Source organism: Tasmannia lanceolata, unplaced genomic scaffold (genome assembly GCF_043159265.1).
Source record: "Tasmannia lanceolata isolate RefF3 unplaced genomic scaffold, GAP_Taslan_0.1 ptg000005l, whole genome shotgun sequence".
Taxonomy (NCBI): Eukaryota; Viridiplantae; Streptophyta; class Magnoliopsida; order Canellales; family Winteraceae; genus Tasmannia; species Tasmannia lanceolata.
This window is the reverse complement of record NW_027518682.1, coordinates 161,813-187,552: the sequence shown is the minus strand read 5'-3', so window position 1 is coordinate 187,552 and position 25,740 is coordinate 161,813. Positions and strand designations below refer to the sequence as shown.

Here is a 25,740-nt window from a genome sequence, read left to right as displayed (position 1 = left end):
GCGCACGAGGATGTCTAGGAGTGTAGGATGATGGGAGCAAATAATTAAGGAAGACGATACCCTTCGTCAACACTTTGAATTTATTTTAAATTGGCTAGTTCGAGACTTTACTTAATTGAGTAAATTGGTTTTAAGTTAAAGTTATTGTATGGAGACATTTTGGAAATGGAATAATAGCGATGGCTATTTAATTTTCATATGTGGTTTAAGAAAAAAAAAATTATGGGTATTTTGGCAGGTGTTTGCTTGTAGCGATCCGGTCATGGAAATCGGGTCGTTACAGTTATCTACTCGATCGAGTGGGAACACTTCTCTCTCTCTCTAATATTTATCTAATATATATATATATATATATATATATATATATATATATATATATATATATATATATATGTGTATAGAGGAAAGTGTTGGTGAGCAAACTTATGGTGCGCTTAAGCGCCCAATCACATGGGTCCCACATTTTCTATGGTGATCCAAACCATTTATTTGCAAGGCCCTATCAGAGATAGGGTGTGTACCAAAAATCAGCTCCATAGGATCATCCTAACCCCTCCATTTGTGGAGGACAAAAATGGCAAATTTGTGGACAAACAATGTCTGTCCATTTTGACCTCCACAAATGGATGTTCTAGGATGATCCTATGGAGCTGATTTTTGGTACACACCCCATCTATGTAAGGGCCTTTCAAATGAATGCTTTGGATCATCCTAACAAAGTGAGCCCCCATGTGATTGGGCGCTTAAGCGCACCATAAGTTTGGTGAGCTTAAGCTCACCAACACTTTCCTCATATATATATATACTAAACCATCACAAGTGGTTACCGACTACCCACTTTATATCTGATTTCCCAATTTAGGACTACTCATGTGCAAGGTTTTAAATTTCGACCGAAATCTGAAATTAAATGATATAAATGAACCTAGTATGTAAAAGATCCAACATTTGCTTAAAGGAAAATCACTATCAGCCGAAATGCCTGTGTTGACCCATGTGTAGACCAGCGCTTGACAAGATGAAAGATTTTTAGAGACCAAATTATGAGAGTTTTTTACCAGACTTTTGGGATTTAATAATTTTTGTGCATGATAGAATTTATGAAGCTTTAAAATTGGAAAAATACCGCTGGGGTTGGTAAAGCCAAAAAGCATAATTGGAATCACATAGTTGAAAGAGTGGGCGGAAGACTTGATACATGGAAAAGGAATCTCGTGTCTAGGGGTGGCAAACTTACTCTCATCAAAGCAGTGCTAGCAAATATCCTCATTTATCAGTTGGCGATTTTTAAATATCTCGTCAGTGTGACCAAGAGAATTGAACAAATTCGAAGAAGATTCTTATTGGGGGGGTACAAAGGATAAGAACTGAATTCCAATGGTAAAATGGGAAAGAGTCTGCAAACCTATCAAGAGTGGAGGCCTTGGTATAAGAATAATAAAGGAAATGAATATAGCACTTCTTGGGAAATGGCTTTGGAGGTTTGGCATGGAGGAGAATCACCTCCGGGTGAAAGTTATTGAGGCAAAATATCGGGCTTCTCCTAGTCATTGGGTGTCAGAGGACAGGTTCAGGCACCCGGGTAGGACAATATGGAGGGATATAATAGGAATCAGACATATGTTTGAGGCTAGCATAAAATTCAGGGTGTATGAGGGGGGACAGAAATCGGTTTTGGTTAGACAAGTGGTGCTAGAATTAGCCTCTTAAAGAGGTGTTTCCGCAGTTGTTCTCTATGGCCCTGAATAAAGATGGGGTAGTGAAGGAGTATAAGAAAAGAGTGGAGGCAAGGTTGTCTAGAAACCAATCTTTAGGAGAAATCTCTTTGACTGGGAGATCACATCTATGGCCAGGTTGCTAGAAACTCTTGAAGAAGGATATGTAAAGCAAGATGAGGAAGACAAGAGGGCTTAGAACTGGAATTCATCATGAGACTTCACTGTTAAATCTTTCTATCTACATCTAGTTGTATGCCCTGTGTCTGCAAAAACCGCCAAATTACGGACACTCCAAGTCCCTCCAAGAGTTGGTGTTTTCAGATGGGTGGCTTGTCTTGGAAGGATTCGGACATTGGACTTCTTGAGGAAGAGGGGAATGGTTATTGTTAATCAGTGTGCCTTCCGTGTAGAGACAGAAGAACCAACCGAGCCATCTCCTACTCCACTGTAGAGCATGGTTTTAAATTTCGGTTTCGGTATGTGTTTCGGCCCTCACCGAAACCGAAATTTCGGTCGAAATCCAATACACCATTAAAAAAGAATATTTTATTTAATACGAAATTCCGGTAATTTCGGTCAAAATTTCGGGAAAATATTAACAAATTTGAGACCATGCATTGATATACACGGAAACTCTGTTGAATTCACGCGGGTGCCGCCCATTGGCCCACGTTTCACGTTTGAGCAATCTTATCCCAACATACACAACAAGTCTCTCTCTCCACGTTTCACCTTTTAACCATCTTTCTCCACGTTTCACCTTTTAACCATCTCTCTCTCTCTCTCTCTCTCTCTCTCTCTCTCTCTCTCTCTCTCTCTCTCTCTCTCACACACACACACACACACACACACACACACATTTATTTTAATTATGACCACCCACTTAAGGCCTGAAGAAGCACAATCTAGGCTTGGCTGAATTAAAATCAATGATATGAACCTTCTTCTCCCTTTCAATGGCTTCTAGAATTGCTTGGTTTGACAGCAGAAATGCTCGAGGCTGAGGTTCATGTTCTCGAGGTTGCCGGCAGCAACATGATTCGCACAAGAAAGGATGAGCCCGCCCGTCAAGAACCCAACAATCATCCCTGAAATTAACCTGACGAGTGACGACGACAAGGGTTTGCAACCATTTGAGAATCCCACCGGTTAAAAACATGCTCATTCTTCTCCGATGGAAACTACGGCTATTAATCTGAAACGAAGAAACCCTGCTATTAATCTGAAACAAATCATTGAATTCAACACAACCATTGGGTTTGGCGGGGTTTCTTTATAAATTTGTGTAGTTTTCTGTAGATTTCGGACGAAATCTGGTACCGTTTCGGGTATTGGCGATTTCGGTTTCGGTGTTGACCGAAATTTCGGATTTCGGTCGAAATTTAAAACCATGTTGTAGAGTGGCGAGGGAGGCGTGAGACAAGTTACTCGATTCGGAATACAATAGGTTTTCCCTATAACAATTATGGACCTTTTGCAATGTTGGCTTGTGGTCCCTTGGAAGAAAAAACGGTAAAATTTGGTGGATATCTCCTTTCTAGCTACTATCTGGGTCTTATGGAAGGAGAGAAATGCGAGACTATTTAAAGGCCATAAGAGAAGTCCCGCATTTCATTTCATTTAAGTAATAGCTCTTACTATATCATGGGTGAAATCGCTTCCAAATTTCTCGTTTGTATCAGCGTATGATTTGTGGGAAGGATGGAAGGAAATTTTTATGAGCAGCGAAAAGAAAAAAAAGTCGAACAAAAATGGGAACCTCCGCCTATAGGCTACTTGAAACTAAATTTCGATGGATCTCTCTTGGGAAACTTGGGGCCAGCCGGAATAGGGGTAGCTCATAAATGATAAAAGGGAATGTTGTTTGGGCCTTCATGGGTTGATGAGCACATTTATGTGTGAATCTTAGGTAGTTAATCATGCATATTTTTATATTTAGTGCGATACTACTTAGGTATTTTTCTTGTTTTTGGTGTTTCAGGTTATTTTTGAGAATTACACGGAAAATGTGCTAAGGAGGTGAAAATTCAAGGAAAAGTAGAGTTTGGAAAGTTCTTGGTTGAATTGATCAAGGAAGAGATCCAACCAATGGCCGGAGATCAAGTGAGGATGCGATCTCATCCGAAAATCAAATGGGCAATTCAATTGGTCGATGTGAAGAGTGCAAGCTTTGGATCGAAATCGATATCAACACACTCCTATCTCTTGTGAAATTTTCACAAATTTAAGGACCAAGAGAGAGATCAAGGGCTGATTTGGATGATCACACCTTTGGACGGTCAAGATCATCAAGCGAAATTAATGTGAAGGGCACAATCCTATTTTCACTGCAGCCCATTGATTGAATGGTTCAGATCAGCCCACAAAAATGGTTTAGTGGTGCAATTAAATATACGATGGACCATCAAATGCATGGTTTGGATCGTTCCTTGGAGATCAAAGCATTGAAGAAGGCAAATATAGTTGTTTTGTGTGCAATACATTGGAAGAGTAAATTAGCCATTTGCAAAAATATATAGCACAATTGCAATTCATTCAAAAAGTGTGGACAAATTGGTCATTCCATAGTGCAAACAAGAGAAAAAATAGGGAAGAATGCCCAACCAATTCTCACACTCTCTCATACTCCCTATTTCTTCCCCTAATTTTTAGCCGATTCTCTCCTCTCCCTAAAACGTCTCTCTCTCCCCTTTTGATCAACAATTGAATGGTTTGGATCACCCCAAATTGCCTCTCTCTCTCTCTCTCTCTCAACGAAATAGCTATCTCTCCTATTATCCCTCCCCTCCCATCGATTTAGCTCTCTTTCTTTATCCCCATTTATGTTGTAACCCATCATTTGGACGGTCTAGATTGTCCATATGAAAGCGATTTTTGGGCATACCATTTATCTAATGAATGGTTTAGATCACCAAATTGGAAATGATTTAGTGGGCACAACCCATGAAAGCAATTACCCATCGAGATGGACAGTTCGGATCAGCCTAGAGGAATCATATTGAAGTCCACAAATTGAGTGGTTTGGATCACCCTGTGGTGTGTCTCGTACAGCATTTTTTGAAACTGCTAAACTTTAAATGAATAAAAGGGGCCAAATATATCACCAAGAGATGCCTACAATGAGGCCGACATGATTAAATGAGCCGGACCATTTGTTTCTGCCAAATTAGATAGGATGATCTCAACGGTCCATTTGTGGTCATATGGAATTTCTCTCTCCATAAGGTAACCGGCTCACATGAGGATAACTCTCCTCCCCTCTCATGCTCTATAAGAAGCATCTCACGTTTTGGGATTCTGGGAACAGTTGGATTTGTAGAGGATTTTTAGGGAGAAAAGCTATACATTAGGGTTGCTTTAAGAGGAATTCTCTCTCCTATATTAGAGGCAAGCAGGTCAGTTGAGGAAAAAGGGGACTCAACCGACATTTTTTTTAGTAAGCAAAAGATATCGATTTGGGTTTCACACGGGATTTTTGGGCAACAGACTTATCACATTCTATTATTGGTTTTAGTAATCTCGAATTCAAGAGACTTCTCAACTGGCACTCTCGCACACAAAAAAAAGAAAACAAAAAAAAGCAAGGGGGGACGTTTCTTTCTTCTGGTGTACATGGACAATATTTTTATATAGAAGGAAGAGTCATCATCTTTGTATTGCTTTTCTTCATTAAAATTGTACTGGACCATTCAATCACGAAGTTGGAATAAGATTTTGGATGCACCTTAAATTCAGGGAAGTTTCTTCTAATTATTTGCAATATTCTTTGAATGTTTTCATTATTAATTTTCTCTTTTTCTTTAAATTTTTCCATGAGTAGCTAAATCCTAATTTCTTAGGGTTTAGATGAAGCCATAAAGGAGAATAAAATTGATAGTTTGGAATCCAATGCATTAGATTAAATCTCAAAAACTAATTAATATACAAGGGTTATAAATTTGAATTTCAAATCATATATGCCATTGTTATTCTTTCGAATATATGATTTTTGATGATATTTTTATAAAGTCTTGTGTAATCATTGAAATTGAAAGGTGTATGTGATGTATCACTCATGGGAAATAACATCTATTGATCTTATTTTCCATTGATCGGATTCATCATACATTCAATTCAATTCAAGTCAAGGGTGTGATCAAATTAATAATTTTACAAACCATCGATTTGATTCATCAACTTTATGATGGATTCTATCCTAAGTAGTTTCTTAAGTGTTTTATCAAATCAAATTCTAGTTATGTTAGTTTTGCGATTGAATTAGTATATCAATTTAGTGGTTCAATAAATTTGCTTCAATAAATTTTAAATTTTCTTTTAGAATGGATAATTAGCGATTCGTTTTCATGTAACTTGGTACACTCTGCCTAAGTTAAAAATTTAATTACTCTCTTCCTTGTGATCAACCCGTAGCTACGATTGACCCATACGCTTGCGGTATAATTTTATGCGAACATGGGTCCATTGGGATAGCAGATGCTTCGGAAGCCAAGTTCGAGCTGCTCACAAAGGTATTAAACTTCTTGCATCCAAGAGGGTGGATAATGTGGTGGTAGAAGGAGACTCTCTAAGCGTCAACAAATGGCTCCAAAGATCTCAAAAAAAAAAAAAACCACGGAGGTTTGATAAATACTTTGATGAGGTGCTAGATTGCTCTATGTTAAACTACTAGTTACTCCAAAAGCTTTAAGATGATGGAGAAGGGCGTAATTTATCTTTTATACTTAAATACTCCCCCGCACATGTGGCCCACTTGGAAAACACGTGGCACATGTGGTCCCACTTTGGGCCGACCATCGCATGTGGATTTTTGCTATCCGGGAGGTTTGATCCAGGGACCGTTGGCTCTGATACCATGTTAAACTACCAGTTACTCCAAAAGCTTAAGCAGTTGGAGAAAGGCGTCATTTATCTTGTATACTTTAACACTCTAGTTCTATGGCTCTATCCTTCAAACATGTTAGACGATTGGCAAATGAGGTGGCCGATGGCTAGGCTAAATTGGGCGTGTCGAAAGAAGCATTGGCCCTTTTTTATTCTCTCCCCCCATAATCTATCTATGCTATTGTCGTTTTATCTACTATTGTATCCCTCTCTTTTTGTACTTTGACCATCTCGGTCTTTTTATAAAATTGGGGATCATTCAAAAAAAAATTAGAAAAATACCATATCGTTTGGAAGTTAAGATTTTGACCCGGGCAGATTTTTTCGAATTTTGTACTAGAATTGGAAAGTTGACATTTTATCCTTTTAAAATTGGGTCTTGAAACTATTTTTAATAAATCCAAATGGAGGGTATTCCCTTATTTAAGTAAATGACGTTAATTTACATGTAAATCTTAAGTAAATGATGTTAAATTATATGTAAATACTAAGAAGAGGAAAGAACATATGAGAAAACTAAGAAGAGGCAAGAAGAAGATTAGAAAAACAAAGTAATTGACAAATTCGGACGAAATTGGGCATTTCACCTGTTTCGTCCGAATTTCGGAATTTCATACGAAATGGACCGAAATCCAGGACGAAATGGAATATATGGGCATTCCATTCCGGATTTTGGTCTGGAACGAAAATTTTCATCCATTCCGGACGAAACGAAATGAAAATGATAACTATACCGACTACCCACTTTGTATCTGGTTGTCCAATATAGGACTACTCATGTGGCTTAAATGAGAAGTGTTGGGGGTTTATAGCTTACATGCAAGCACATGCATTTATTTTCCCACTTTCATTAAAGCCATGTTTTGCAACATGGTTTTTTTCCATACAGTATTAGCTTATCCAATGGTGAGGGACAGCACAAGGGAGAGATTTGAGAGGGACAAAGTGAGGAGAGGGTAATAAAAGGCTGAAAATAAGGTGAAAATTTCTAGTCAAAATACAATTTATTTTTTCCCTATTTTTTAGCCACTTCTCACCCTCTCCTCATTCATGCCCTCTCCAATCTCTCCCCCCACGCTCCCCCTAGTCCCTACCACTCCCTAACCGCATAATAAATCAACATTCCAAGGAAAAAAATCACATGGTTGCTAAACACAGCCTAAATATCTTTCATATGGTCTCTTTCAATGTTAATCGTAAGGCTCAAGCGTGTAGGGAATGCTAAGGCCAACTCCTTAGGAAATTTTGAGGTAAATTGTAGGGATCGGGCTTTACGGCTACGACATCTTATGCCAAACTTATAAGATTGTTAGGTTGGTCCTTTTTTTATTGCTTTTGGCTCTTTGGGCTCCTTCGTATCCGGCATCATATGCAAAACTTATAAGATTATTAGGTTGGTCCTTTTTTATTGCTTTTGGTTGTTTGGGCTCATATATATATAGACACGTCACAAAGTGGTAAGTCCGGGAAGAATACTTAAAAAACTGTAAAATTCACTAAAACATAGGAGAATACCTCAGATCTTGAGGCCGCACCAAAGGAGCCTTTGAACCATAAATTTTGCTAGATCTTCCATTTGCATCATGAACAGGTCTAAGTGGTGAAGTCAACATCAATCCATGATTCATCCTCGAAGCACGTTTCCAGTGAAGCCTCTATAAATGGGAAGGGTCAAAAGTGTCACCAAGGGCAATATTAGAGTAATATCAGGAAAAAGGAGACAGGATAGAGAATTTGACAAAACTTACAACCAAATTAGCTAAAGCAATCCCAACGATATCTCTGTTAGTTGCAATATCAAGTCCTAGAAGTGATTTGCTGTTCAAATCAGAAGCCTTTGATTTAGGATCCTCCACACATCTTCCATTAATGACAGCAAACAAGTTGTGTCCAGCTGAAGCATTGAAAAGCTCCTGAAAATAGACGGCATTATTGGCATCTATATGGTTGATACTTAAATAGGACCCTAGATCATAACATATGGATTCATGCTACGACTTTTAAAAGAAAACTTCTAGATTAAAGAGACAAGTGCACAAATCACCAAATGTAACTAACCACAATAAAATTCCATGGAGGACCACACCACTGAAAATTAGCCACATAAAATAGTGATTTTCAGTAAAGCTTCCAAAAAGGTTTCTCATGGAACAATGGCCCACAAATAAATATGAAAATGCATTACTCAAAAGTTTATAGCCGCAGACCACGCCTAACTTTTTTATTGATAGTGACCACAAAAAAACAAGAAAACCTGAAATCCAACCTCTAGATGTCTTGTGAAATAGGAAGTTGTCAAAATTAATGCAATATAAAGCATTGGAATTGAAGAAGATCTGAGCTTGCAACCATCTTCATGCATATAAAAGAAAATAATAATAAAAAGCATATGATAAAATGCATCTCATTCTTGCCCGTCAATATGTAGACATACGAAGGCAAGAATGCACGTAAGTCCACAAGATCAGCATACCTCTGGGTTCCTCATTTGGGGCCAAATCAAAAACTCTTCCCCAACTCGAGATCCCACAATGGTAATACCAAGTCTTCGACAAACTTCAATATAAATGATACTGAGTATAATTCCTGTCAACGGGACAGTCAGTTTTCCAGAGACTCAAATGGCCTCAGTGGCCTATCAAAGAAATAAAGTACTAACAAATTTCACAAGCTCCCAACTATTGGGACAATATGAACAGTAAAGATAAGAAAAAAGGTGGCGCACACACACGCACACACACACACGCACGCACGCACACACACAGAGAGGGAGAAAGAAGAGGTAAAGCTTACCAGTGCCACATCTAGAGCTCAGTGCAGTGTGCAAGTACGAAAACTTTGAATCTACCAATACAGAAAATCTTTTGAATCCTCTTGATTCAAAAAGAACTACATTCACTGCCTCCAAAACTTCTACTATATGGCAACCTATATATCTTGAAACTAACTCTGCTTCCACCTCTTGTGCAATCATATCCAATTGATTTAACCAAGCAGATAGGCTCCTGCCAGCCAAAGGAATAGCTTCCAGGCAGTCCCATTCAAAATGATCCTCAGATGAAAATGGACCATCTCTCCTTTCATTTAGAAATGAACGAGCATCCAAATCTCGATTGAAATCCATGAAGGCTTCATCTTCAGCTGCAACAAATAGCAAAGCCTGCAACATTTTGCAAATGAAAAAGTAAATGGTTATTGTGTGCAACCAGTAATAACAAGTTTTCTAATCTAGACAAGGTACAAACAACATTTACCCAGAAACTATTGTTTGTTTTATGTCAGCATAAAACAAACAACATGAAAAACAAAATTACAAAAGTTAATGCATGCAGATTCTTGGTATTAACTATTAAGCTTGTTAGAAGGTGTATATGTGCTTAAGTGTATTTTGGTCATTGTATTCACACACACTTGTTAGAAGGTGTATATGTGCTTAAGTGTATTTTGGTCATTGTATTCACACACACACACACACACCCACACACCCACACACACACACATTCTTCTCATTCTCTTCTCCTCTCTTCTCTCTCAACATGGTATTAAAGCCCTTGGGTTTTTGGTGCCCTAGGGACTACCATTGAAACCTACCCTTTGGTTTCTCCTTTCTCTCTCACCCTCCACCTTCCCTCCCTCAGCCCACACCTCCAACCCGACGCCCATCCTCATTCCCCTCTGCTTCCCTCAACCCGACACCCTCCTCACCTCCACTCAACCCTACGCCCCTTCCCTCCCCTCAACCCGAAGCCCTTCCTCAACCCCTCTCCTCAGGAAGAAATATGGTTTGAGGTGTCGAGGACTCTGCATGTCTAGGCAGGTGGGATACGGGGCTTGGAAAATTCATGGAATCTCCTTCAGCTGCAACAAATAGCAAAGCCTGCAACATTTTGCAAATAAAAAAGTAAATGGTTATTGTGTGCAACCAGTAATAACAGGTTTTCTAATCTGGACAAGGTACAAACAACATTTACCCAGAAACTATTGTTTGTTTTATGTCAGCATAAAACAAACAACATGAAAAACAAAATTACGAAAGTTAATGCATGCAGATTCTTGGTATTAACTATTAAGCTTGTTAGAAGGTGTATATGTGCTTAAGTGTATTTTGGTCATTGTATTCTTCTTTCTCATATAAGCACACAGACACGCTAGTGAGGAGGAGACTTCTCTCCAATTCACATATTCTTCTCATTCTCTTCTCCTCTCTTCTCTCTCAACATGGTATCAGAGCCCTTAGGTTTTTTGGTGCCCTAGGGACTACCATTGAAACCAACCCTTTAGTTTCTCCTTTCTCTCTCACCCTCCACCTTCCCTTCCTAACCCTAACCCTAACTGTCACCTTCCCTCCCTCAGCCCCCACCTCCAACCCGACGCCCATCCTCATTCCCCTCCCCTTCCCTCAACCCGATGCCCTCCTCACCTCCACTCAACCCTACACCCCTTCCCTCCCCTCAACCCGAAGCCCTTCCTCAACCCCTCTCCTCAGGAAGAAATATAGTTTGAGGTGTCGAGGACTCTGCATGTCTAGGCAGGTGGGATATGGGGCTTGGAAAATTCATGGAATCTCTAAATCTTCATCGTGAGATCAGAATCAAGGTTGTTTTTGGCGATAGGGTGAGGTTTTGGAAGGACTATTGGTATGATGATGGTCCCCTTGAGGTTTTTGTCCCTAAATCCTAACTCTCTTCGGGATTCCAAGAACCAAGCGGGCCACATTTGAGAAGAACATCGATACGAGGGATGAGAGGATTGTTTGGTGTTGCGGTCCAGATTTGATCGAGTGTCATGATGGCTCCTTCCTCCAAGCGCTCCGGGGTTTAGAAGGGCTGCAAAGTGGTCCTGGAAATGAGACTTCCGCTCAAAGACAAGGGGCTAAGGCCCCCCAGGGAACCCTTCGACACTCAAGTCAGCTCTAGAGGTAACAGATGGAACTAAGATTCAAATAAGAGCATAAGCGTACCTTGGCTTTTTACCTCTCTATTCTCCTTTTTCCCCTCTCCTTTGCCTGCTAGGTGCGGGTTCCCTTTTATAGATGAAGTTCCCTTGGTTTGTAAGTCTGTTGTGTGTTCTCGGTGAAGAAGGGCATTGGGTTCTTTGTTGGTGCCGCAAACCTACTTAGCCTTTTTAGGGCGGCTCTGACCATAGATAGGACCTTTCTAGAGATGGCCATGATGGACATTGTTGTGCCTCTATTCAAGGTTGGCCGCTGGCTCTTGATTGGCCAGTGGGATGGTGCGTGGCTCGCTGAAGAAGATTGCGGCGCTGGCCTGGAGGGATTATCATAGTTGGGGATGATGTGTCTCGCCAAGTGGCCTCAAAACCCTGGTGGGCTTAGAAGCCGGGTGGGATGATGTGTCTCGCCATGTGGCCTCAGGACCCTGGTGGGCTCAGGAGCCAGGTGGGATGACGTATCTCGCCATGCAGCCTCAAGACCCTAGTGGGCTCAAGAGCCAGGTGGCGCTTTGTGATCGGTTCTCGATTTTTATCCCCGCTATATAGCCCCCTACTTTTCTGGGCTGAGTCGGGCTAAAAAAGTACTCTGGTCTCGAACTCCTTAAGTCAGATCTCGGGGTCCGCTTTGATCCTTATGAGAGTGCGATGGAACTTCCGAGATAATTAAATGTGGCGTCATGCAGTTGCGTCGTTATTATTGAAAACCCACTTCGTTTCTCGAGTTGTTGTGCCGGTTCCTGGGAGATACATTCATTGCTTTGCGCTTTCTCAAAGCGTCATGCTTGCCTTTACCGTTTCGAGGAAGGTTGATGTGAAGCATGGCAGCATCCTCTAGGGTGTTGCTACATTTTCTGCTTATGCTCGTTATACAAAGGGTCCCTTTGCTAAGAGCCTTGTCTATAAAAGGCAATCCATGTTGCTTCTTCTTCTTTGTTTCCGAATTTTGAAATCTCTGATTTGCACCACACTTGGTCTCTTGAAGCCTTCTTCCTTCCATCTTTCTTGTTCATGTCGATAGAAAGCTATGAGGATAGTTGTAGCTTGGACCTCGGGGGTACTTGCCAGGGTGACTAACGTCCACCCATTGTTTTTTGCTCGTGGTTTGAGTCGTCGCATGCCCTCCGCAATGTTTGGGTTGACAGAGGGTGGCCTTGCTAGGATTAGGGTGGAATTTTTATTTCCGGAAAGCGTTGCTATTTGGCTGCCAAGGGCTGGTGAAGCCGCTTCTGGTGGAAGAGTGATGGAGATTTGCCTCTATGAGGCCTTCTTTCATGCTGGCCTCCGACTTCCTTTTCATAGATTTATTCCAGATATTCTGAGATATTATCATTTGGCCCTGGCTCAATTGACGTCGGGGTCTTGGCAATGCATCACTGCCTTTCTTGTTCGAGTGATGAGTCTAAGACGGCATATTACTGCCGATCTCTTCCGACAGTGCTTTCTTTTGGGGGACTGCAACGAGCAAGGGCGGTATTTCATTCAGCCGAGACCCTGAGGAGGTTTCTCACGTAGGGTCTGGGCTCCTTTCTCTAGGTAGGAGAAGAGGTTCTTTTTTGCTTCGCTCCATGCTGCCGATGGTAGTTGGGTGCTGTGGGCTTCAACACTTAGTGGGGAGAGCCAGAAGTGAGGGAGCTTCATTGGCTCCTGGACTTAACTGCTGACGAGAGAGAGAGATCTATAACGGTATGAGAAGCCTTGGTTTGAAGTGGGAGGCATGTTCTCGGAGAGTGTACTCGTGGCTTATAGAATAAGATCGGTGAGGCTTGAGTTTCCAAAAGCATAATATGATGCACTTGAGCCCCCTCAGCAGTATGTGGGGTGACAGTGCCTTGTTGCTCTTCGATTCTAACTCCTTTTTATCTTTGTTTCAACGACGCCCTCTTCTATGGGACGTTCTCGGCTGCCACTGATGTTGGAGCTTCTCTCAGTTTTTGCGGAAGGGCGGACTAGATTAAACTATGACTCGCCGGTTTCAGCCTTCCATGTTGGTTTGTTTGCTCCTCGATTGGTTAGGCCGCTTATCAACGAGAAGGGGGCTTTTCATCGAGCTCTCATATTCTCTTGATTCCAATTGATGTATGACCGCCCAGCATGCCTTCAACTGGATACCTTTGTGCGCATGCCCTATGGGATAGCCTTAGAGGATGCTGGATCGGCTCTTGTTTCCTTTTGTTGACAATTGGCTCCTTACTGATTTTGTACATTAGCCTTTGAGGCTCTTGCTGTACAGACTTCCTGAGCACTTAATGAAATATATATATATATATATATATATATATATATATATATATATATATATATATTTGTACTTCAAATGCCTTCTTCCTTCTCTTTTTTTTTTTTTTTTTTTTTTGCCTCGTAGGCTTGAGATAGCTTCTTGCCCTCCGGGCTCTTGGCCTTTAGTGCTTAGGATTGATGTGCCCCGTGGGTCTTTAGCCTAAGGACTTGCTCAAGTCTCCTGCCTCGTGGGACTTTAGCCTAAGGACGTGCTTAGGTCTTTTTGTGCCCAAGCGAAACCTGGGTCTTAATGCCTCGTGGGTCTTTAGCCCAAGGACTTTCTTAGGTCTTCTGTCGCATGGGACTTTAGCCTAATTGGATGATAGATCTTTTGCCCAAGTGGCTCTTGAGCCTTAATGCCTCGTGGGACTTCAGCTTAAGGACTTGCTTAGGTCTTATCTTTTCTTCATGCCTCATGGAACTTTAGCCTAAGTGTAAGCCAGCCCAAGGGCTCAATTAATCCCTTGTTTTGATGATTAACAAACCTAAATTGATTAAACATTAAGGACTAATAAGTTGCCTTTGAGTGTTGTGCTATAGACAGGTTATTCACAGGTCAATCCAAGCTAACACATCATCATACATGGTCAAAGCTTGAGGAGAAACTACTTAAAGCCAAATACGACTCGAGCATACATGGATCAATCATCTCTTGAAGGAGCAACCAAGGAAGAGTTCCGTTTCAAGCATTCCAAGCAAATGTGCATTCAAAGGAAGACTTCTGGAGGCCACAAGACAAGAAGAGTAAAAGAAGAGCTCAAATTTAGACAGTATGTAAATCCTTCTCTTTTAATTGAACTCAAGTCAAGGCATTTAACACAAGTCTAAAACCCCCTAATATAATAGACTAAGTAGAACAAGACCATGGCCCAAAGCCCTAAGCTTTAAACAGGCAAATTCAGAATTTCAAGACAGGGCTGGTCGACCGAGTCAACCTCAGTCAACCGCGGATGGGCTCCTGAAAATATTGGAGCCATCCAGCAAGGTCTTGGCGGTCGACCGCCACTGGTCCGGCCGACCGCGAGTAAGTTTTTGTGAAAAATAAAAAATGAACAAAGAGCCCTTGGCGAGCGACCGCAATGGGTCCAGTCGACCGCGAAACATATTTTGATGAAAATAAAAATAGACAGATTGCCCTTGGAGGGCGACCGCGGCGGTTTTGAATTTCAAAATTTAAAAGGGTGTCCGATGAGGGTGGGCGACCGCCACACCTCGGTCGACCGTCCCCGTCTGGCAAAGTAGCCGTTGGGGCTCGAACGGCTTGACTTTGTCTTGACCAGCTTATTACGAAAATGCCCCTAACGGCTAGTTTGAGGTGTTGGGTCTATATATACATATTTCCCTTGAACATTAATGACTTTTGATGATCTACCAACCCTCAAGAGCCTCCATTAACACCTTGCTATCATTTTAGGCTAAAAATCTCTCTTCCAAACTTGTGCCTTGACTTGTGTTTGTTCATTTGAGTTTGGATCTAGGTTCTTTTACTTGTAATCATTTGAGAGAGTTATTGTGAGCATTAAGTGTGCATTCAAGCCCCAAAGGGAGGCAAAGCAATCCTTCTTCTTCATTCAATCATTGTAAAGTGGAAAGGGCACTGTACTTAAATCCCTTGGAAGATTTGTAAGGAGCCTTGAAGCTGGGCGTGGTGTGAGCTTCACATAGTGGAATCCCTCAAGTACAACCTTGAGAAGAGTGGACGTAGGACCCTTGTTTTGAAGGGGCCGAACCACTTAAAAATCGGTGTGTAATCTTCTCATTTCTCCCTTGCTTATTTCCTTCTTGTGGTTGTTTTTTTAATGTTATTTCTTTTACTCATTGTGTTAACATTGTAAGGAAGATAACAAGTGGATTAGATTAAAACCTTTAGTCAAAGCTAAAGTTTTTAATCACCAACCAATTCACCCCCTCTTGGTTTCCCTAGACTAGATTTCACTAGGTCCTGCCCATGGCTTTTCTTCATGCCCCGTGGGACTTTAGCCTAGGGACTAGCTTAGGTCTTTTGCCTCGTGGGACTTTAGCCTAGGGATTGGCCTAGGTCTTTTCTCGAGGCCTCATGGGACATTAGCCCGGCATCATGCCTAGGGGTGCAACTCGGGTCGGGTTGGGCCGAGTTGAAGCCAACTTGAACCCAACCCGAAACTGTAAAGTGTCAACCCAAACCCGACCCAAATCTCAACCCGACGAAGACTAACCCAACCCGACCTGAAAAATTAATATCTCAACCCAAACGCAACCCAAACCCGACCCGATTTTCCAATTCGAGTTGGGTTGAGTCGGGTTGGGTCGTGATGACCCAGTTATAGTGATATCTTTCCCTTGTAGGTTTTTATGTTCTAAAAAAAATAGAAATTTAGTGAAAAAAAATTAAATGTCAGGTTTTGATGCGGGTCGGGTCAACCAGAACCCGACTCGGGTTCAACTTCCTCAACCCAAACCTGAACGCGAACCCTACCCAACCCGACTCATGATTTTTCAAGTTGAACCCGACCCGAGTTGCACCCTTAATCCTGCCCAGGTCTTTTCTGGAATGGCGGGTGAGTTGGTCTGTCACATAACAGAAAACAAAGAACACAAGATGCACAACGCAACATATTCTATTCATCTGAAAAGAACAAAATAGAGCAAAAGACAAATAAGAGCAACAGAGGGGAAATAGAGTACTACAACAGGATAACTTAAGAACTTATCGGATGATGCGGTCGGTCGTCGGCAGGTCACGATGGTTCCTCTGATCTTGGCTTTGTCGGGCTAGAGAGGATGCTCCCAGACCTCATGGGTTCTCTCTAAGGCTATTTGTTGTCCAAGAGGTGAGTGCAGGCTTCCATCTTACCAAGCCCACCCACGGAATTAGCCCTTTCTTCACTATCACAATATTACTGATCGCCCTCACTCTGCTCGCCTCACTATCCGAATTAGCTCTTCCGGGAGCTGGCTCAGCAATACCATACGTGACATTTTGATCGGGCACTAGTCATTCTTTCGTGTACTTGTTTTCCGTGAGAGAGTCTTTACTCTATCCATCTCGGCTAGGTGTATTAGTTTCCCCAAGGCATCTTAATGATTGCCCGATGTAACCCTCTCGGCATAGGCCCCGCCGCTTGAGAGCTTCAGTACATCACCACGCATTGCTTGAGATAAAACATATATTAAGGGCCAATTAGTTCTTGGTCGTTTCCATTGGAGGTCCAAAGGGGCTTTCCATCGTGTAAGATGGGAGAGGACTAAGACTTCAGTAAGCTAGACCAAATTCATACAAGTGAGAATTCTGCCTTTCATGATATAATAAGTGTTAGCATAAGGTTGAATCCCAGTCGAGAAATAAATGATTTCTAATGAAATCATACGAAGATGTATGTTGTTCACCTCATTTCCTCAGGATTCAGACCGATGTCAAGGTCAATGAGAGCTAAACCATGGATTTCAAGCCCTACTCTCAAACTAGTGAGTGTCGGATTCGTTCCAAAGATATAGGAATCATCCTGGCTAGAACCTGATGTCAATAGGCTGTCCTTAGGGTCACATCGAATAGAAATTTCAAATGTTGCATTTGTCGAAATGCCCTCATCGAATCAAGGTCTCGATCTCGTCTTTCAAATTCCGACACTCCTCGGTGTCATGACCGTGGTCTCGGTGGAATCGGCAGCATCTGCTCATGTCTCGCTAAGTACCATCAGTCTTCAATTTCCTCGGCCATTGAAAAAATGGCTCGTCCGTAATTTCCATCAAAACTTGGGTCAGAGGGGCATTGGTGGTGATTTAGGGTGACAATCTCTCGACAGGTCATCCCGTAAGTGCAGATTGTTTGGGCCTGAGCCAAGTCTGTGATCCTCTCGCTCTCGACGTTTGCCTCCAAACCGGCTAAGCTCCACTCTTTTTTCTGTGGCCATTGTATCCTCGACGTTTATGTACTTTTCTGCAAGAGCCATCAAGTCGTCGAAGGTTGTGGCAGGCTTTTTAGCGAGAGAAAACTTCAGTCCGGTGTTGGTGATACCTGTTCTCATGGCTATGAGGCGATCGACGCATCGAGCTCCTGGATTTCTGCCGCCTCAGCATTAAAGCGGGCAATATTTTGTCTCAATGTCTCACCCCTTTGTTGTCTTATAGCCAAGAGGGCATCAGACACCTTCTGGCGGGGGCGGCAATTGGCGAAGCAGGTCACAAACTATCGCCGGAGTTGCCAAAAGCTGCTGATGGAGCTGGGTCGAAGCTTGGAGTACCAGGTGTGTGTGGCCTTCCTGAAGGTGGTGGGAAAGGCTCAGCACAGTATTGCATCGGTAGTGCTGTGCAGCAGCATGGCTGTCTTAAAAGATCTAAAGTGTTCCACCGGGTCAGTGGTTTCGTCGTAGGAATCAAGAGAAGGAAGCCGAAAACTTTCAGGTACGCTTCTTCGGACGGTGTCCTTCCTCTCAGCTCTTCGTCGATTATCTCCTGTATTTCGTGACAAAGGCGGTGAGGGATGGGGGGCCGCCTCTCTAGGTAGACCTGGCCATTATGCTACTGGCAGTCTAGAGTCTCCAGGTCCAATCTTGTGAAGTGAACCTTTTCTACCGGACTGGATAAAGAGGTTGAGGAGCTGATAGGACTTCTCCATTGTGGCATGGCCAATTCTTCTGTTGCTGGATGGGCGGGTCGCCGAGCCCCCGGTGTGCCAGAGGAGTGGCCCCAACCCCTTGCGTGTATCTGCGGAGAAGGCTGACGAGGTCCGCCACTTGGGTGACGAAGTGGTTGTATTCGCTCGTGGGAGCGGTTGGCAATGGTACGGTAGACGGCGGTGGTTGTGGCACCAAGTGCACATCTACTAATGGCAGTCAAGCAGATGAGGGCGGCTCCTGGGGAGCACTGGTCACGGTTACATTTTGTGCCGCCGTCGCACTCTGCGTGCATCTTTCTTTGGCTTAGCTCCTTTCAAATGAGGATCAGCTGGCCCCACGGTGGGCGTCAATCTATAGCGGTCCAGATTTGATCGAGTGTCTTGATGTGTCCTTCCTCCAAGCGCTCTGAGGTTCATAAGGGATGCAAGATTAGACCTGGCAAAAGAGACCCGTGCCCGCGGGTCGACCCGACCCACCCGCAAATTTGCGGGCACGGGTCTAAGTTTTAGTGACCCGTCAAAATCTAACCTGCGGGTGACCCGAGCCAACCCGCAAAAACACGGGTCGGGTCGGGTCAACCCGCGGGCACCCACATTTTTACCGTATTTTTTATTTTTTTTTAGAATGTTATCAACACTACTGTTTTTTACGAGGGACTTTATAAAAAGTATGGTATGGCCCGCACCATAGGATTATCCAAACCGTCCATTAGATGGGCCATAGCCTAAATAGGTTATGCCCCAAAATTATTTCCATTGGTTGATTCTAACCCTCCGATCCTCCGATCTATAGAGGGTTAGGATCAACCCTCTAACATTCAGATTGGAGGGTTAGGATCATCCTATGGAAATGATTTTTGGAGCATAACCTATTTAGGCTATGGCCCATCTAATGGACGGTTTGGATCATCCTATGGTGTGGGCCATACCATACTTTTAATAAAGTGAGAGTGCGCTCATAAGAAAACAGTAGTGTTGATAACATTTCCTTCTGTTTTTTATTTTATAACAATTTGCTACCAAACTTCTCCTATGGCAACTTCTCGGCATGTGGCGCCATCAGGGTGCAAAGATGCGCACATGGCAAATGTTGCTAGCAAACAAAAAAAAGTAATCATTACACAAACAAAGTAAAATAGCTAAAGTTATAAAGTAGTAAATGAAAAATTACCTAGAAATGGTTATAAAGTTGTAAAATTACGAAAAAAATACCAATAAAATATAGAAGGTTATGACAATTACCGGAAAAACAGATGCGGTCAAATCAGGATAATTATTACAATCCCCATATTTGCAGGTGACCCGCGGGTTGACCCGGCCCGCCCGCGGGTTGACCCGGCCCGCCCGCGGGCCGCTCGGGTCACCTAAATTCTGACCCGCAAAAATGCGGGTCATTTCCTCACCCGACCCGTGGACCCGCACCCGCGGGTTGACCCGGCCCGACCCACCCGTTTGCCAGGTCTATGCAAGATGGTCCTGGAAGTGAGACCTACAATCAAAGGCAAAGGCTTGAGGCCACCCAGATTTTGTGAACTTCAGGGGAACCCTTCGACACTCAAGTCAGCACTAGAGGTAACAAGTAGAACTAAGCTTCAGACAAGAGCTTAAACGTACCTTGGATTTTTACCTCTCTTTTCTTCTTTTCTCCCTCACCTTTGGCTGCTAGGTGTGGGTTCCCTTTTATAGATGAAGTTATCTTGGTTTGTGAGTTTGTCATGTATTCTCGGCAATGGAGGGCATTGGTGCCTTTGCTGGTGTCGTCGCTCTGCTCGGCCTTTCCAAGGCAGCCTTAACCATAGACGGGACCTTTGTAAAGATGGCCATGATGGGCACTATTGTGCCTCTTTCCGAGGTTGGCCAGTGGCTCTTGATTGGCCAGTGGGGTGGCGCGTGGCCTGCTAGTGGTGTCGTGTTGAAGAAGACTGCGGGGCTGGCCTGGAGAGTTATCATAGCAGGGGATGACATGTCTCGCCAAGTGGCCTCAACACCCTAGTGGGCTCAAGAGCCATGTGGGATGACATGTCCCGCCACGTGGCCTCAAGACCCTGGTGGGCTCAGGAGCCAGGTGGGATGATGTGTCTCGCCACAAGGCCTCAAGACCTTGGTGGGCTCGGGAGCTAGGTGGCGCTTTGTGATTGGTGCTCGATTTTTATCCCCAACATTTGGTGTCCTGTCTTTTCATAAAACCTAAACGATGAGGAGATAATTCTCTGTTCTATTTGTTGTGTCTCCTTGTTGTGGTGTATATTTGTAGATTTGGTAAGGATATTTCTGTAATTCATCATTGTATGTGTTAGTGTTTCATGTTCTCTCGAGGACCATCTAGGTTCTCGTTTTTTCAATAATTCTATTACAATTTCAAAAAAACAGTTTGGTAAGGATATTACGGTGTGGGCGAGGGGTGTTGATGGGACTTAAGCAGGACTTTATGTAGGTCTCTAACAATGGAAAGTAAGTTTGTTGCACTTGCACCCATGTATAGTTAGGATGCATCTCAAGTCCTCTCAGACTTGTTTTGGGTGTACTACAAGTTTGAATAAGATCCTCGTCCCCATCCCATAGTCATCACAAGTAGGAAATTCCTAATTGTTGTATTGTGTGTTGCACTTTGGAATAACTAGTGAACCAGCTTATTTTTTCCCTTTCGCTTCCAAACAAGGCATTTTTTCAGTCAAAGAAAGGATTAATAGTTATATCAGCTCTTACGCAAAAGCTACGAGCGAATTCCACAGTTTCTCTAGTGAAGGCCTTTGCAAGGGTTGAAAGGAAATATGCCTAGCCATACACCCATTGTGAATACTTCTTCCAGATGGCTTCCCCTTATGTCCGACTCCCAAAAGCTGAACTTCAACGGCTCTTTCTTTGATAATCCAAGTCCTACGGGTGTTGCGGGCATCCTTAGGGATCATGAGGAGGGTACTAGATTGGACTTGTTGGTTCTATTAGAGTAATGGACTCTATGGAAATTGAGTTTTTGGATAGTCTTCATGGTTTGATATTGTGTCACCCAATTATGGTTGGTCCGTTGGTTGCAGAGGGGATTTATGGGGTGTCATTAGATGAATCTCCAAAAGTTGACTGCCCTTGGAGCCCCGCTGACCCTATTGAGGAAATCAGGCTTATGTTCTAAAATAGATTCATCATGTGGTAAAGGAAATCAACAAGCCTTCTGATGGTTGAGTCAAAGATTGAGTCACAGATTGTGTTTCATTTGTCACTTTTAATAAATTGTTTTATCACTTCCAGAAAAAAAAAAAAAAAGGCACCACAGGCTGCAACCTAAGTTTGCAACAAGTGGGTCATGATTATAAGAGAATTCTAAGAGATGAAAATTCTAACGAAAAAAATTCTCAGAGATGAAAAATGAGACATCTTTTGATTTTGAAGATGTCGACTTATTAGCGTGTTTGCATCTGTCCTCCAAGAAAAAACACACAGTTATATGGTGTTTTACGAGTTCCAAAATTTCTCTCCTTTGCAAGGATTAGAAATCACAAACAATTTTCTCCGCATACTGAGGAGGGCTATGTGGTACATAGACATTAGACAGAGCAGTTGAGCACAACACCTTGTGTCTGTTGAGGGAGATCCACCAATAGTCCGTAGCTTAGAAGAAAGGTAAATTGTGAACCAAACAAGGAGTAAAAGGGGTTGTGCCTGTAGCTCAATGGTTGGGGCTTTGTTTCTTGACGTTGAGGTCGCAGGTTTGATCTCAGCTTACCAACCAAAAGAAAAGGAAGGGTAAAAAATAGAGCTCCCCACGTGTACATGACATCTGATGTTTCTAATTGAAATTCACACACAACCAAGCATTATCTGGCCTTGTAAATCTATTCAAATTACATGTGTGTGTAAATATGTGCAGACACGCAGACATACATAGAAGATAGTTTATATTTGCAGCTTTATAAAAGAAAAGAGGGGAAGAATAAGCAAAGCAAAAACAGCAGCAGCAGCAGCAGCAGCAGCAGGAGTGGAGAAATGGGATTTGGTATAAACCTGGAAAGTGTAAAGTACCTTGGCAAGAGAAATGTCTCTGTCCTTGGACCGGAAGGATATTTCCTGGGTAAACTTGTGTCTGGCAAATTTCAGGACCTGCAGCAATTGTTTGTGGGAAACCAAATTAATAAAGAGCGTCATCAGAATCAGAGATACAAGAGGAGAAATGTAAGAAAGATTAAAAATAGATAAAGATAGACCTCCAGATCAAAATCGGAACGGCACTTGCTCGTCTGACTGCTTAGAGTAGAGACAGGCAGCGGGGGAAGGCTCCTCCTGTGCGTCTGACGATGACCAAACCTGATGGTAATTAAGAAGAAAGAGTGGGTCATGGGTAGGACAACAATGCACAACATCAATCGGAGAGAAAGAGAGAGAGAGAATTGGTGGTTACCTGAGTTTGAGAGTGAGAGGGCAATCGCCCATGCGAATGCTGCTCATCGGGATATAAAAGGATCCAGACGATAATCTGAGGAGAAAGGGATGATCATGCATCCTCTTCGTCGACAAAGGCTTTCATCATGTGAGCCATGGAGTTGGGCGCAGGAGGAGAAGGATATATGAGGGTTTCTGTTGTTGATAGTAGAGGGACGACGACGTCAATGCTAACGCTATCATCCATGGCCGCCCTCACACTCACAGACAATACAGACAGCCTCTCCGCCCCCGTTTCGAAGCCGCGGCCTATAGGCATCACCAGGAGGAATAAAGTCCTTTGCCTCTCTTTCGAGTTCCGACCTAACAGAAGAGAGAGACAAGAGATGATGATGATGATGATGATGTGGGTTTGAGGAACATTATACAAACAGCACCGTGGTGGAGAACGAATGAGGAGTGCCGTGGAGGGTTATTATATTTATATCATCATTCTTAAGCTTATCTCTCTCTTATCTGTAATAATATCATAATGAAAATTGCTCAAAGGCCCAATCTCGATCGGACGATCTTAGACCCTTGATCTACTCACTGGGCATCGTTTAGGCTTCTTCTGAAGCGTTGATTTATCTGTAGGGCCTCAATCTTAGATTGAAGTGCACGGACCGTGGTTGCCTCACTAGATGAATGGACCACACCACACGCATCGACCAGTGTGGAAGTCGGCAAGGATTGAATTTTGTCTCCAGCTCAAAAGTCAAAATCACACAAGACCTGTGTGCAATGCAGTGCAGTGCAGTGCGGATAGCGAGGGGACGGATGACGACGAATCTTTCGGGCTTTTGTCTATCCCAATAATAATACTAAATAAATTAATAGAGACGTGGATAAGGCTCAATGACCCACCCAACTTAATAATATTCTTTCATCTTCTCTCCCAACTTAATAACAGAGAAAAGTACAGAAAAATACGGGATGTGGGCACAGGAATTACGGATTTCTTGTACCTTTTAAAACAAGAATGAAACGACGGCAATTCTTCAAAATCGGGTGGTAAAAAGACCTTGATACCCTTCTGACATCAACATAGTTCTCATTTTTTATTACTGCCTATTAAATTGGTGCGCTTCACGAGGCTTCTTTTGGTTCGTTTAAATGTGTATTTGAACCGACAGAACATTGGGTTCGTTTTTATCTTGACCGTTAGAAATAACTAGAGACAGATGGATGCTTGACACGTGTTGGAAAAACTTTTTGGAACGCTGATAACCCAAAGTCAATCCTATCTTTTCTCACTTCTCTTTTGGCTTAGAACGATAACGTTATTGAATATGTCTATTTTGGCTTAGAATCTTTTCACTTCTCTTTCGGTCCTCACATCTCTTTTGGCTTATAACGGTAATGTTATTGAATACGTCTCTTTTGGCTTAGAAGCTTTTCACTTCTCTTTTAGTCCTCACTTCTCTTTTGACTTATAACGGTAACGTTATTGAACGGGTCTCTTTTGGCTTAGAACAACGACGTTATTTAATATTTAATTATTTCTCACATCTCTTTTGGCTGAGAACGCCGCCAGATTCTAGAGTACGCCGCCGGATTCTAGAGTACGCCGTCGGAATATTAAGGGGCACGCCGGGGGAAATAGGGTGTACGCCGGCGGAATTCAGGGGTATGCCGGAGTAAATAATGGGGTACGCCGGCGGAATTCAGGGGTATGCCGGCATAAATAATGGGGTACGCCGGCGGAAATAGGGTGTAAGCAGAAATAGGGTGTACTCCGGCAGAATGCAGGGGTACGCCGGCAGAATTCAAGGGTACCCTAGCGGAATCTCATACAAAGAGGTGGTATTATAAGCCAAAAGAAAAGTGATGACCAAAAGAGAAGTGAAAAGATTCTAAGCCAAAAGAGACGTATTCAATAACGTTACTGTTCAGAAAAGTTACTCTTCTTTCTCTCTCTCAAATCCGACCCAAATCAGCTGTCAATAAAGGCGTCACAGTTTGGAAAAGTTTTTTACAACGTGTCAAGCATCCTTCCGTCTGCAGTTATTTCCGACGGCTAGGATCCAAACGAACCCAAGCTTCTGTTGGTTCAAATACTCTTTGAGACGAACCAAAAGAAGCCCCGTGCAATGTGCCAAACTCAAATGTGGTGAGATGCATTAAATATAGGAGATTCTCTCTCCAAAAGAAAATAGTAAAATACTGAAAAGGTGAATGATGAGGACCAACATACGAGGACCTTCATCTTGGTCTTGATGATGTCAGAATGGGTATTGGGGCTTTTTCCCACCTGATTTTGAAGAATTGCCCGTGTTTCATTCTTGTTTTAAAAGGTACCCAAAATCCGTAATTCCTTGAAACATGTGCCAGCATTCTATACTTTTCTCGTAATAATATTGTGAGGTCTACTTCCCTGTCTGCCCCACCTATCCCATTACATGCTTCACTCTGGTTTAAGGATATCCAAAGGTAGCTAGCTATTACACGCTCCTTTCTAGAGGCAGTTTCACCTCCTTCACGACTTCCTCCTGGTGGAGGTGAAACAAGCTCTCTCCTTTTTTTTCTTGGAAAAATTGCCAATGGGGGACATCAAAATACCAGAATTGCCAACAGGGGGCACACTTTTGGAAAATTGTTAGAGAGGGACGAAATAGGGTTATCAAGTCTCTAAAAGGGGGTTATCAACCCTCTAAATGGGGTTATCAAACTCTCAAAAGGGATTATCAACCCTCTTTAACAATTTTTCAAAAGTGTGTCCCCCCGTTGGCAATTCACATATTTTGATGTCAACCATTGGCAATTTTTCCTTTTTTCTTTTATCTCTGGACTTTTCCAGTAACTTTGGTGTCTAATTGGTCACTAAAATATTATATATTTATCCAAAGAATAGCATCCTACAGAATAAACTCCAAAATATTCCTAACAAGATTGTATTCTATC

General features: G+C 42.6%; 1 protein-coding gene across 3 annotated transcripts in view; it reads right to left on the bottom strand.

The window, feature by feature from the left end:
* LOC143876964 (transglutaminase family protein) overlaps positions 1-23,281 on the bottom strand; it is a 63,538-nt gene extending 40,257 nt beyond the window's left edge. For 2 of the 3 annotated variants that reach the window (XR_013250497.1, XM_077378641.1), the window contains exons 1-7: positions 22,817-23,274; positions 22,623-22,722; positions 22,441-22,518; positions 9,393-9,759; positions 9,073-9,185; positions 8,348-8,512; positions 8,115-8,254 (exon numbers count right to left, since the gene is read on the bottom strand). Coding sequence is in view for 2 of the 3 variants with exons in the window: in XM_077378641.1 (XP_077234756.1) it covers positions 8,115-8,254; positions 8,348-8,512; positions 9,073-9,185; positions 9,393-9,759; positions 22,441-22,518; positions 22,623-22,722; positions 22,817-22,917 (1,064 nt within the window). In the remaining variant the exon portion in view is untranslated. Of the gene's footprint in view, positions 1-8,114; positions 8,255-8,347; positions 8,513-9,072; positions 9,186-9,392; positions 9,760-22,440; positions 22,519-22,622; positions 22,723-22,816 lie in introns of all 3 variants that reach the window. The other variant, XM_077378640.1, reaches the window with a different exon arrangement.
* Between the last annotated feature and the right edge of the window lie 2,459 nt (positions 23,282-25,740).